This window comes from Chiloscyllium plagiosum, chromosome 2 (assembly GCF_004010195.1).
Source record: "Chiloscyllium plagiosum isolate BGI_BamShark_2017 chromosome 2, ASM401019v2, whole genome shotgun sequence".
In the NCBI taxonomy this organism is placed as follows: domain Eukaryota; kingdom Metazoa; phylum Chordata; class Chondrichthyes; order Orectolobiformes; family Hemiscylliidae; genus Chiloscyllium; species Chiloscyllium plagiosum.
Genome location: NC_057711.1, coordinates 62619134 through 62633907, shown reverse-complemented (window position 1 = coordinate 62633907; position 14774 = coordinate 62619134). Strand labels below are relative to the sequence as shown.

Here is a 14774-nt window from a genome sequence, read left to right as displayed (position 1 = left end):
ATGGCTAGTTTCATGCTTTCTGTGGGGTTTTTCTTGACCAAATGCAATACTGATATAAATGAAACTAAAATGAACACTTAACCAGAAGTTTGAACAAATCACAATCTCTACTGATGGCACAAGATGTTGACATTATGAAGAAAATAAATTAGTTACCCCATCCTGCAGGAGTAACAATTTTTAGATTACTATGAATACAATCTGTGGATTGAACCACATGCTCTTGAAACTAAATGTAAAATGGTCAATGTGGGCAGAACAGCAGGAAAATAGGAATAATTTCAAAAAGAAATTGTCAAATTACCAACTGACTGAAAACACTGTCTCCGCCATCATCGAGCAAATCATTTTCTGCGGTCAGGCTCGGGATAAATCTTTGCCTTTGATATTCGGATCTGCTGGCACTGCTGGTCTCCTTAGCTTTATACCACTCATTTAAGTTTGTTTGCTGTTTTTCCTCTGAGAAGGTAGAACATAAATTATTCTTAGCTCATGAATTAGTTTTTCTAAGTACTGCTTAAGGTTAACATTCCTGAAACATGTTACATTATATTATCAGGTTAAAATCTTACCAAAAAAGGACTGTTCCTGTTACTGGATCATTATTAGCTTTGTTTTTAAATCCAGGAGTCAGGAAGCAACGGTGATATTAGATGTATTTGAACTTACCTCGTTGTTTCTCTTTTTTATACTTTAACATTTCTTTGTTTGTATATCCAGTTGTACGCAAGATGTCCTCTAAAAAGAGTTCTTTTACTTCAAATGGTCTCCCCTGAACTTGATAGAAAGGGACCAAATATTAAAAATCTGTATTTGAATTTTCTCAGATTGTACTCTTGATCCAATCTACAAGTTTAAATTGTCCACCACAACCAAGAGCTTTAAAAAAACCTTGTCAGTTCTGGTACACAATTCCAAGTCCTTTTATGCCATTAACTATTCTTTCAGTATTACAATCCCAGCTGGTGTTATTACCGGTATTTCTTATTCTGAAACCTGGTTTGGTAGATCACATCTGATTTTCTTTTTTGTTATGACAAAGTAATCTTCCACTGAAATATAAGCAATGTTGAAGATTTCATTTTACCAATAAATTAGTAGTTTATGAAACAAGTGAAATGAAAAATTAGAATAGACTGTTTATATATAACACACCTTTAAATATTTTGAAACACATGGTGAAATATAACTGCATTAATCCCCCCCAAAAAAGCCTTTACATCTCCCAAAAACCCCCCTTTAAATACTGAAGAGGACAATGGTCTTCTCCAACACCACCATAGGCTCAAGTTGACAATGCTTTCAACTTCCATTCTGGAAAATCTATTAGCCTTTTCCTGGAGTCTTTACCATCCTGAGCTTAAATGTCCTCAGCTTCAAATGACCTCTTCAGGGTTTTATCCTGGTCTGGAACTATTACTAAACATCTTACTTGAATGTAACCTATTTTTACCATCTTCTCCTTTTCTCAGGAACAGGTTTTAGATATCCATAATCATTCAAGAGTTCTGCAGAATTGCCTCAAACTGAAAAAAGTTTTTTTTTTTTAAATCAGAAGGTATGTTTACCAAAATCTTAAAAAAAATTTTTATAAACTTCCATCAGAATGCATAAAGTACCTAGCTCACTTATGAATTTTCCTAATGTAAATAAAAACCCATTAGTCCTGCAAAACTATTTCCCTCAAATATTTTTAAAGATATCACTATGGCTGCTGAAATTCTTACAAGTTAATAATTAAGCCCATCAGACACAGAAAATAGCCAATAATTCAAAATCAAAAAAATCAAACTTAAATAAAAGATCCTAAAATATATGTAAATCTCATACCCTACCTTACAAGATCAAGTAACTTGCTCCAGAGATTCAAGTAACTTCAATAACTATGGTTGTAAAAAGTCATTTTGTCAAAGCATTTTGTCTTGCCCATTTCAGGACAATTTAGAAGAAATACTAATGAAAGGAAAAACAGCATTTATGCTTCATGAAAGACGACTGCTGATTAATTGACAAGTGGACTTTCTTTGGCAGAGACTTTGCCACAGATAATGCAATCAGGTGACAAAGAGTTAACTGCCAAGCTCTTTAAATTTTAAACAAGAGCAAGTTGACTGTAATTGGTTAAGAATTACCCCGAAAAATGAACACAATGGCTGTCACTACTTTGTTAAAATGAAACAGGTGCAGTGTGTGTGTGTGTGTGTATTTGTTCAGTCTTCAAAGAACAGGACCTTGTTCATTAAAAATGAAGCTTTCAATACATACAGTTGCTCCACAACATAAGACCAACTGATATTCTAAACTGGTTGTCAGGGTAATTCTTGATATACACAGGTTTTGACAAACATTGTCTTAACATTAGATATAACTCTGCAACTGGACAATATTTAGAGATTTCACAGCATGTGTTGATTGGGTACAGTCAATACCTTGCCTGTTGCAAACAGCTCAAGGAATATGCTGTTTCATATGACACGCCAGTCTGTAAGACATACAGTCTACACATTTGGCTTCAAATCGACAAACTCATACATGCTGATGTTGATCTTGCCAAGCGCACACCCTGTGTATTGTAACCTGTATGCCTGCTTTTTTTAAAAAAAAAAATCACCCCATGATCTGTATGTTCTTGCTTATTATGATCTGCCTGTACTGTTTGTAAACAAAGCTTTTCATTATTTGGGTACACTTGACAATAAATCAAAATATGAAAATTGAACAGCTTTTTTGTTCAATGAAAGCATACTGATGGTGACCAACATCTCTACTATTGCTATTGCATTGCAGTAATGTGAAACACCTAGCTTTACCTGTTAATCAGACCCATTGCTCAACTGCCCATTCTGTGCCAGATTAGACTGGAAGGACAAGGTACCCCAAAAGGTTAAGCATCCCCCAACATTACTGATGACTCGAGAAGCATTATAACCAACGGTCTTCCCAACTGAGTATGGGGTCACTCTGATGCTAACAAGATGCCAGGCAGTGCAAAAAATGTTAATATTTTATTCATTGGTTACAACTGAATTAATTGGCCACCTGCCTTAATCTTGAAGTCAACAGGCAACTGACTTCCCATTGTTTCTGTCACAACTTTACCAACTCCCCTACTTCATCTTCAGAGAGCAGGTAAAATCCAGGTCAATCTTCATTTGCTGCTCTTCTACACTCATCAAGCCAAGTCATCTGACTTAATGGAAATGATAATGGTACATATGCAGGCCATGAGGTTACAAGCCAGGAGGAATATAAAGTTGTTTCTGCTAAAATCTCTTAAATCAGAATGATTTAACAATTGGAATGGCACACAATACGATTAAGGCAGAAATTTGACTCCACATACTGTGCAGTGGTCACTCTAACCAAGATTGTTTGGATAAGTAGATTGGTAAGGAAAAGCTCAAATAGTTACCTTCTTTGTGTTGGTTTTCTAACCATCACCACCTTGTAGGTACAGTCAAGCAAATATGTTCAACAGGAATTCACATATCCCAGGAAGGTGGAGACCTAAACTAGAGGGCATAGGTTTAAGGTGAGAGGGGAAAGATTAAAAAGGGAGTGAAGGGACAACCTTTTCATACAGAGGGAGACGAGTGTATGGAATGAGCTGCCAGAGGTGGAGGAGGCTGGTTCAATTGCAACATTTGAAAGGTATCTGGATGAGCATATGAATGGGAAGGGTTTAAGGGGAACACGGGCCAAATGCTGGCAAATGGGACTAAATTTATTTAGAATATCTGGTTGGCATGGACGAGTCAGACCGAAGGGTCTGTTTCCATTCTGTATATCTCTATGATCTGCTGGGTTTCTCAATCATTTGTGTTTTTGCTTCACATTTCCAGCATCTGCAGTTCTTTGTTTTTTTTTGACAAAATATTCTTTGACAAAATATTGTTTAACTGAACCATTTCAGACATGAAAAGGAAAACTGATAGCCATCCAAATAGTTCTGAGGTGGAGGTAAAATCAACAGCACAACTTTAAGATATAAGGTTAGACAAATGTTATTCACCAATTTTTACTTACTGTAAATTACAGGACAGCCGGTAAAGTATCTGATGAAGAGATTAACATCCAAAGCTGCACTAGAAAGTATAAGCCTTAGCGACGGATGTTTTTGCATCAGATCCCTCAGTTTAGTTAGTAAGAAATCACTAAATCTATCTCGCTCATGCACTTCATCCTGTCACATAAAAAAAAGATAAAGAAAGGATTTAATTGTTAATATTTATTGTTCAAATTGTGGAACAAAGGCAAGATAACAGCCATTTTAAATGTGCATAACCTCTGCTTACAATTAATTGGTTAATAGTTGTACAGTATATACCCCTATTCCTGCCCCCAATACATTTACCAAAGCAATTAACTCACTACATGTAGTGAACAGCTTTTGCTCTGTAGGATGAATTCAAACAGGTTAAGTACATTTTGTGATTGAATATTAGTAGCACTTAAGAAGTTCCAAATTCTTCTTCATAAGACATGGTCTAAGGATGAACAGCCACTTTTCTAAGCTGAACAACTAAACTATGGCTTTCATCTTCTTTTCAATAGCAATCATTTACTAAACATGCCATCCATCAGGTTTTCAACGTGTGCCCGTGTTTCACATCAGTTGAAGACTGACAATTTTCATTTTGCTGTAGGTTGTACATTAGCAGAAGGTAGAAAAGTTTAAAAGCAGTAAAGCCTGACAATGTTTTTCTACAACCTTTTAATTAGCATTTATTGCTAATAAAGTTAGATTGAAGAAATAATCGACTAGTAATGCAGCATTTAAATTATTTAATTTTCCTCAAAGAAACTTTCTGGGTCTTGCCCAGCTCTTGGAATAAATATGAGTTTATTTTCTTGGATTAAATATGAGTTTCAGTTCTGTTACTCTGATAAGGTTACTTTGTGGCTGAGCTATACAGCTGTTTCCAGCTTCAAACCTTGAATAACATTTCTTTCACGCCCTTGTTTAAAGTTGCAGCCACACCTTTGAGATAAGGAGATGTTTTGTGGATGAACTGAAATTATTTAGCATATCCATCACTGTACTGGTTTGGAAACAGAACAACCTAAGAACACTGATGATTTTTAAAGAAACTACACTTAAAGGTTCAAGAGGGCGTAACAAAGACTGTCAACAATAATGAACTCATTTATTAATCCTTTGTTTTAATCCATTTACTTTGGCTTCACTCTATAAATTTACACTCAAGTTCATACACAAAGGGATTATTTTCATGTCTAATCTGTTAAAGAGAAATTAGTTTTGACTTAAAAGATAACATTACACGTCACAAAACGCCAAACCTTGATACTAATTTGTTCCAGATTCCCGGGTTGTGAAGTATGGTTATCCTTTTTTTCGATTATTCTTTGTTCTCTCACAACATCTCAAGCAGTAAATAATTACAAAAAGAGACACTCTGTCAGACCAGAGGAAACTGAAGGGATTAAGTATGCAGCCTACCAAAACTTTAGAGTTTTTCAGGATAGGTTGGGACTTTCATCAATGAATCACAGGAGGTTGAGGGGTGACATTATTGAGGATTATAAAATCATGTGGGGCATAGATAAGGTGAATAACCAAGGACATTTCCCTAGAGTTGGTGAGTTCAAAACTAGGAGACACATTTCTAAGGTGAGAGAAAAGAAAGATTTAAAAGGGACATGAGGGGCAACCTTTTCCACATGGAAGGTGGTTTGTTTGTGGAATGAACTGCCAAAGAACTGGTGGATGCAGGTACAGTTACAACATTTAAAAGACATTTCAGTAGGTAATGAATAGGAAACGTTTAGAGGGGTATGGGACAAATGCAGCCAAGTGGGACTAGTTTACTTGGGAAACTTAATCGGCATGGACGAGTTAGACTGAAGGGTCTGTTTCCATGCTGTATAACTATGACTCCCTATTGTAAGGTGCACTTACTACAAGAAAAAGGCATTTTCTCAATTCAATGCCAGATCATCACTGAAAAGGATCACAATTTAAATTTGAAATACTTTCACTAAAAAAGAAACTAATAATGCTGTCTGAAGCAGAAAAACCTGATTATGGAGGTTTCAAAGAAGAGACAGTGCAAATACAACAGAAGTCAAGAGTGTGGTGCTGGAAAAGCACAGCAGGTCAAACAGCATCCGAGGAGCAGGAGAATCGATGTTTCGGGCACAAGTCCTTCACCAGGAATGATTGAGAACAGAAGAGAGTCAACAGTCAGGGACAACGTAGGACTAATAAATTAAACTGCATTTATTTCAATGCAAGGGACTTTACAGGGAATGCAGATGAACTCAGGGCATGGTTAGGAACATGGGACTGGGATATCATAGCAATTACAGAAACATGGCTTAGGGATGAACAGGACTGGCAGCTTAATGTTCCAGGATACAAATGCTACAGGAAGGATAGAAAGGGAGGTGAGAGAGGAGGGGGAGTGGGGTTTTTGATAAGGGATAGCATTACATCTGTGCTGAGGGAAGATATTCATGGAGATACATCCAGGGAAGTTATTTGGGTGGAACTGAGAAATAAGAAAGGGATGATCACCTTATTGGGTTTGCATTATAGACCCTCTTATAGTCAGAGGGAAATTGAGAAACAAACTTGTAAGGAGATCTCAGCTATCTGTAAGAATAATAGAGTGGTTATGGTAGGGGATTTTAACTTTCCAAATGGAGTGTTAAGGGTTTAGATGGAAAGGAGTTTGTTAAGTGTGTGCAAGAAAGTTTTCTGATTCAGTATGTGGATGTTGGCTGAAAATGTGTTGCTGGAAAAGCGCAGGTCAGGCAGCATCCAGGGAACAGGAGAATCGACGTTTCGGGCATAAGCCCTTCTTGTGGATGTACCTACTAGAGAAGGTGCAAAACTTGACCTATTCTTGGGAAAGGGAGGGCAGGTGACTGAGGTGTCATTGGGGGAGCACTTTGGGGCCAGCGACCATAATTCTATTAGATTTAAAATAGTGATGGAAAAGGATAGAGTACATCTAAAAGTTGAAGTTCTAAATTGGAGAAAGGCCAATTTTGACAGTATTAGGCAAGAACTTTCGAAAGCTGATTGGGGGCAGATGTTCACAGGTAAAGGGATGGCTGCAAAATGGGAAGACTTCAGAAACGAGATAACGAGAATCCAGAGAAAGTATATTCCAGTGAGGGTGAAAGGAAAGGCTGGTAGGTATAGGGAATGCTGGATGACTAAAGAAATTGAGGGTTTGCTTAAGAAATTGAAGGAAGCATATGTAAGGTACAGACGGGATAGATTGAGTGAATCCTTAGAAGAGTATAAAGGCAGTAGGAGTATACTTAAGAGGGAAATCAGGAGGGCAAAAAGGGGACATGAGATAGCTTTGGCAAATAGAATTTAGGAGAATGCAAAGGGTTTTTACAAATACATTAAGAGCAAAAGGATAACTACGGAGAGAATAGGTCCCTCCTCCCTACCTTTTATCTTAGCCTGCTGGGCACACTTTCCTCATTCCTGAAGAAGGGCTTCGGCCCGAAGCGTCGATTCTCCTGCTCCTTGGATGCTGCCTGACCTGCTGCGCTTTTCCAGCAACACATTCTCACCCCTCAAAGATCAGCAAGGTGGCTATTGTGTGGAGCCGCAGAAGATGGGGGAGATACTAAATGAATATTTTGCATCAGTATTTACTGTAGACAAGGATATGGAAGATATTGAATGTAGGTAAATAAATGGTGACACCTTGCAAAAATGTCCATATTACAGAGGAGGAAGTGCTGGATGTCTTGAAATGGGTAAAGGTGGATAAATCCCCAGGACCTGATCAGGTGTACCCGAGAACTCTGTGGGAAGCTAGAGAACTGATTGCTGGGCCTCTTGCTGAGATATTTGTATCATCGATAGTCACAGGTGATGTGCCGGAAGACTGGAGGTTGGCTAACGTGGTGCCACTATTTAAGAAGGGTGGTAAGGACAAATCAGGGAATTATAGACCGGTGAGCCTCAAGTCGGTGGTGGGCAAGTTGTTAGATGGAATCCTGAGGGACAGGATGTACATGTATTTGGAAACGCAAGGACTGATTAGGGATAGTCAACATGGCTTTGTGCATGGGAAATCATGTCTCACAAACTTGATTGAGTTTTTTGAAGAAATAACAAAGAGGATTGATGAGGGCAGAGCGGTAGATGTGATCTATATGGACTTCAGTAAGGCGTTCAATAAGGTTCCCCATGGGAGACTGATTAGCAAGGTTAGATCTCATGGAATTCAGGGAGAATTAGCCATTTGGATACAGAACTGGCTCAAAGGTAGAAGACAGAGGGTGGTGGTGGAGGGTTGTCGTTCAGACTGGAGGTCTGTGACCAGTGGAGTGCCACAAGGCTCGGTGCAGGGTCGTCTACTTTTTGTCATTTACATAACTGATTTGGATGCAAGCATTAGAGGTACAGTTAGTAAGTTTGCAGATGACACCAAAATTGGAGGTGTAGTGGACAGCAAAGGTGGTCAACTCAGATTACAACAGGATCTTGACCAGATGGGCCAACAGGCTGAGAAGTGGCAGGTGGAGTTTAATTCAGATAAATGAGAGGTGTTGTATTTTGGGAAAGCAAATCTTAGCAGAACTTATACACTTAATGGTAAGGTCCTAAGGAGTGTTGCTGAACAAAGAGAACTTGGAGTACAGGTTCACATCTCCTTGAAAGTGGAGTCACAGGTAGATAGGATAGTGAAGGCGCCATTTGGTATGCTTTCTTTTATTGGTCAGAGTATTGAGAGGTTATGTTGCGACTGTACAGGACATTGGTTAGGTCACTGTTGGAATATTGTGTGCAATTCTGGTCTCCTTTCTATTAGAAAGTAGTTGTGAATCTTGAAAGGGTTCAGAAAAGATTTACAAGGATGTTGCCATGGTTGGAGGATTTGAGCTATAGGGAAAGGCTGAACAGGCTGGGGCTGTTTTCCCTGGAGCGTCAGAGGCAAAGAGGTTACCTTATAAAGGTTTACAAAATTATGAGGGGCATGGACAGAATAAATAGACAAAGTCTTTTCCCTGGGGCCGAGGAGTCCAGAACTAGAGGGCATAGGTTTAGGCTGAGGAGGGGAAAGATATAAAAGAGACCTAAGGGGCAACTTTTTCCAGACAGAGGGTGGTACATGTATGGAATGACCTGCCAGAGGATGTGGTGGAGGCTGGTACAATTGTAACATTTAAAAGGCATTTGGATACATATATGAATAGGAAGGGTTTGGAGGGAAATGAGCCAGGTGCTGGCAGGTGAGATGAGATTGGATTGGGATATCTGGTGGGCATGGATGGGTTGGACCAAAGGGTCTGTTTCCATGCTGCACATCTCTATGACTACTCTAAGATGTACAAGTAGGACAGTTCAAGAGGGCAGTGTAGAGTTAGATCTAGGATGAGGTGGGAGGAGGAGTGATGAGGAAAACGGTGAAATCGACGTTAATGCAATGATGTCATGTGATTGGAGGGTCTCAAGGCAGAAGTGAGGCATTCATCCTCCAGGTGTCAGGTGGCTATCAAAGGAGCCAAGGCCACCTTGCATATTGACCAGGAACAATTCCATACAAGGCTTGACCAGTGCCATTTGCTGTACGGACAAAGGACATGCAGAAATCAGAAGGCTGGAAGTGAACACATCATCAAATGTGGAATGGGCAGCATCGGTCATACTAGATTGTGATGACAGTCACTTGGCTTTTTTTGAGGATTTTAAATGGAAACCCCACTTTACATAGCTGGATAAATACAAAATCCTGCTCTCAGAGGATTTATACACAAAGCTGGCGGGATGGTGGTGGTCGCGGGGGGTACTGCCCTTCACGAAGTTGGACATGAGCCAATTGTATTTGCAACTGTGGTTAGAATGTATACTACAATTAATACCCAGAGGGTTTGTCTCAATATACTGCCACTTAGAGTATCATCAACCTGTGCAATTTTTCAGCAGACGATGAGGAACATTTTACAAAGCCTACCCCGGTCGCCATTTCTCTAGATGATGTGCTAATAGGAAAGAGCAATAAAGGAGCATTTAGAGAACTTGGTCATAATCCTTAGATTTTCCCCCCCAGGCAATCGTATGCCTTAGAAGGGAAAAAGATGTTCCAGACAGCCCAAGGGATCTTGGCCTACAAACTCAACAAGACTGAGTTATACTGTTGGAAGATAAAGTGAGGGCAATCAAAGGTCTCTCGGCTCCCATGTTTGTACTAGAGGTCTTTCCTTGGGCTAGTGAATTATTATGGAAAGTTCAAACATGATATGGCTTCCACCCTGACATCCTTGTATCAATCCCTAAAAAAGGATCGGTCTTGGAAGTGGTAACGTAGCCAAGCCACAGCTTTCAGGGAAGTGAAGAAACAGCTACCATCCTCTAAGGTGTTGGCACACCATGATCCCAAGTGGGATCTGGTACAGAAATGCAATGCTTTCCAGTATAACATCAGAGTAGCATTGGCTCACAGGTGGCCAAAGGAGAGCAATGCCCAGTAGCATATGCATCGAGGACTGTGGCTAATGCATAGCATATACACCCAGATACAGAAAGAAGGTTTGGCATATTTTGGAGTCAGGACATTCCACCAAACCTTTACAGACAATTTTGTAAACAAACCCCTACTAGATCCACTTCAAGAGGACAAGGCAGTGCCATCCACAGTTTCACGCTGAATTCAGTGTGTACAGTTACAAATTGGACCACGCTCTGGGAGGCCAAGTAGCGAATGCAGATGCATTGAGCCACCTCCCGCTGACAGATATACTGCTGGTGGTATCATGACTGGAAAAGTCTATAATGGTTTTAAATTTTCTGGATACACTTCCGGTCACAGCTGATAATATCAGACTGTGGACACAAAGATTTGGTGTTGGCAAAACTGAAACAGCAGATGGTGATATGGGAAACCAAAGACCCAGAGAACTAGATCATAGCATATTATTATGGGGAACAAGAGTGATTTTCCCGATTAAAGGTCCGCCACAAGCTACCGGTGGAACTCCACCAGGGATTCCAAAATGAAGATAGGGGCAAGAAGTTATGTCTGGTGGCTAGGTTTGGATGCAGAAATAACCATGTCAGTGGGCAGTGCCCAGACTACTAACAATGACAAGGTTACTGCCAGCACCTCCCCACATTTGTTAAAACAGATGGGTAAGCCCTGGACTCAGTTACACATCGACTATACAAGTCTTTTCATGGGCTCAATGTTCTTAGTCATTGTGGATGCCCATTCAAAGTGGCTGGACAGAGAATTCATTCATTAAACACAGGGGCGATTATTGCAACTATCTTCTAAAGTACACAGATACCAGAGTGTGTGGCCAAGGTGTGCCAGCAGGGAGGTGGAGTATTTCCAAAAGTGAAATGGCATTTGACATTTGAACACAGCTCCACTCCATCCATCACCTAATGGTCTGGCGGAAGGAGCAGTCCAAAGTTTGAAGGTAGGCTTAAAGAAACAGCCTACAACTTCATTAGATACCAAACTGCCCTGGTTCCTATTTCATTTTAGGACCACCACTCATGCAACTATAGGGATAGCACCTGCAGAGTTGGGGAGAAGACCCTCCCACCAGGTTAAATCAGATCCTCATGGACCTTTGTGGATAGAGAACAGCATCAGGAATTCCAAAGCCAGACATAAGACTCTGCTAAGCGAAAATGACAGTTCACTATAGGGGGTGAATGTTAGTGTAAGAACCACAGGAATGGCCTCCATGGTAAGAGGCATGGTCTACATGAGGTTGGGTCCAGTGACGTATCAAGTTGGGGTAAGTGCAATAGTCCTGAACGAGCACATGGACCACAAAGCTACAGACAGGGCAGGATCAAAATGAGCCCCACTCCTCAGAACAGTTGGAAAGGCTGGCGGAACTCATGGGTTCTCCCCCTGTCAAGCGCTGAAGAGACAGTGGAATCATATGGACACGGCAGATGTTGCTACCTGACCACCTGATGAACAGAATAAATTTCTTCCAAGATTGTCCAGGCACGAGAGGTGAACTACTGCGCATTACACGCTGCACGTATCCGAGGCAGTTGGAGGAATTGAACCAGATGCTATAATGCCCCAGGATGAGCTACAAGATAAAGAACTAGCCCATGTCCTCGGACTTAGAACAAGGATGCAGTGATTCTAACAAGGTCAGCCAGGTGGACTTTATAGAGTATGAATTCCCTGATTGCAGCTGTTAACCTGGTCCAATCAAGGAGCACTGGTTGACAGACAAGAACATGAGTCTCTCCACTGTTTTGATCACACAGCATTGCCCTTCGATGTAAAGGGCACTGCTTGTCACTGGCCACTCGGGTGTTTTCCTATCTTCCTGGTTGTGGAAATTGAATAAAGATTCGTGCACTTTGTGTCTTTCACTGTGTCTCACACGTATACACACACACCATGGGTGCTGGGGAAAAAATAAGCACTACCGCACTTAGGTGGTAGTTAAATAATAAAAAAAAAGAAAAAAAATAAACAGGAGATTCAGGAGAGCGGAGTGTATTATTTCCCCCTCCAACTCTATTTTGATTTAGTCCCTGCCAAAAGAAAAAAAAAAGAACATGAGTCTCAGCATTGCCCTTTGATGCGAAGGGCACTGCTTGTCACTGGCCACTCGGGTGTTTTCCTATCTTCCTGGTGGTGGAAATTGAATAAAGATTCAGACAAATTGTGTCTCTCACTGTGTCTCACACCTGCACACACACAACATGGGTGCTGGGGGAAAAAATAAGCACTACCGCAGTTGGGCGGTAGTGTGGAGGGGTTTAAAAAAAAAATAAACGGAGAGAAGGGCACTGCTTGAAAAAAAAAAGAGGGTAGTATGTGAAGGGCACTAAAAGAAAAAAAAAATAAACGGGAGATTAAGGGCACTGCTTGTCACTGGCCACCCGGTGTTTTTCTATCTTCCTGGTGGTGGAAATTGAATAAAGATTCGTGCACGTGTCTCTCACCTGCACACACACACCATGGGTGCTGGGGAAAAAATAAGCACTATGACACTCAAGTGGTAGTGTGGGGGTTTAAGAAGAAAAAAAGAAAAAAGGAAAAAAAAAGAACATTAGTCTCAACACCCTGGAGTTGTTCAGGGAGAGGTGGGTGCCTCTCTATTTTGATTTAATCCCTGCCCTCCCCTTCACTGTTTGATCACACAGCATTGCTCTTTGATGTGAAGGGCACTGCTTGTCACTGGCCACTCGGGTGTTTCCTTTCTTCCTGGTGGTGGAAACTGAATAAAAATTCATACACCTTGTGTCTCAAACCTGCACACACATAACATGGGTGCTGGGGGAAAAAATAAGCACTACCGCAGTTAGGCGGTAGTGTGGGGGTTAAAAGAGGGAGAAAAAACAGGAATCTCGGGGGTTCTGTTCACTCAGAGCTGCCTCTGAGGGAGCTGGATCAGTGTGTGAAAAAAAGAAAAAAAATGAAGAGAACATGATTCTCTCCCCCTCCAACTCTATTTTGATTTAACCCCTGCCCTCCCCTTCACGCTTGTCACTGGCCACTCGGGTGTTTCCTTTCTTCCTGGTGGTGGAAACTGAATAAAATTTCATGCACCTTGTGTCTCTCACTGTGTCTCACACCTGCACACACACACCATGGGTGCTGGGGGAAAATAAGCACTACCGCAGTTAGGCGGTAGTGTGGGGGTAAAAAAGGGGAGAAAAAGAAACAAAAATAAAACAAAATAACAAAAAAGGAACATGAGTCTCCTCTCCATTTGTGTCAGGGAATTGACTCTATGCTGGCTGGACCACAGTCAGTGTGTAACTGTTGCAGTTGATTTCTGCTTCTCTTTTTGGGGTGGAAACCGGATTCCTGAACTGGCTGAATTATTTAGCCAATTTGTTAACTGGTATTTCTTTAATGAGGACTGATTTCTAAACTCCTGATGCACATAATGTGTTTCAGGTGTGACTTGGTTCTCATTAGGGAATTGTTGTTTCACTGGCTGGTTACAGCCTGTGTTACTCTTTTCTCACTTTTGAGAAAAGGACAATGTTAATTCTTTGGTAGGGCTTAGCCCTTGGACTCTAGTTTTCTTTGCTTTTTGTATGTGTCTTCACTTTTGCTTTGGTGTTTGGACTGGGCCATTGTGGAAGACATACATTTTACCAGAGGAACTGTTTCTGTGGGGAGGCCTAGCCCTGGGACTGGGCCTCTGAAGATGGAACACTTGTGTGCATGCTGGGAGGTGAGCACTTGCTGTATCCTGGAGTTTTGGAGAAAACCTTGCCTTCAGGAGAGGACCAAAACCCCTGAGAGTTAACTGCATCTTTAAAATGTACTGTGTTCCTGTGAGTGGCCCTGGCTCTCCAATGGAGGTGCCAGGACTCCATGGAGACTGAACACCTGTGTGCTGTGGGGTGTGCATTTGCTGCCTTTGGGAGTGGACTCTGCCCTTGGTTATGGACCCTGTTTTTAGCAGTGGACTCCACTTCTAACAACGCACGTCGAAAACTGAAGTGGACTCTATTTTTTACAGACTCTATTTAGACTGTGTGTGTGCCAGAAAGGACTGTTTGTTCACAATTAACCCAACAAGAAGTATGGTAGAGTTATCACCTACACTGTCTTGTGTGTCCCTGGGTCTGGCAGGCCTTACTGTGAGCTGGGAGGCTCATGGGTTGTCCTGAAAGCTGTTACCCAGAGAGCCGGAGGGTGGGTAGGCCATCCTGTGAACCTGAAGGTTGGTAGGCTGTCCCGAAAGCTGGAGGGTGGGTAGGCCACCCTGATGCCAGTCACCCCGAGAGCCAGATGGTGGGTAGGCCATTCTGAGCGCTGTTGTCCCGAGAAGGG

General features: G+C 41.2%; 1 protein-coding gene across 5 annotated transcripts in view; it reads right to left on the bottom strand.

The window, feature by feature from the left end:
- Positions 1–14774, bottom strand: part of LOC122560254 (3'-5' RNA helicase YTHDC2) — a 143966-nt gene that overhangs the window by 106388 nt on the left and 22804 nt on the right. For all 5 annotated transcript variants that reach the window (XM_043710759.1, XM_043710748.1, XM_043710768.1 and 2 more), the window contains exons 8-10: positions 4027–4183; positions 670–777; positions 305–459 (exon numbers count right to left, since the gene is read on the bottom strand). In XM_043710759.1, the coding sequence (XP_043566694.1) occupies positions 305–459; positions 670–777; positions 4027–4183 (420 nt within the window). The remainder of the gene's footprint in view (positions 1–304; positions 460–669; positions 778–4026; positions 4184–14774) is intronic.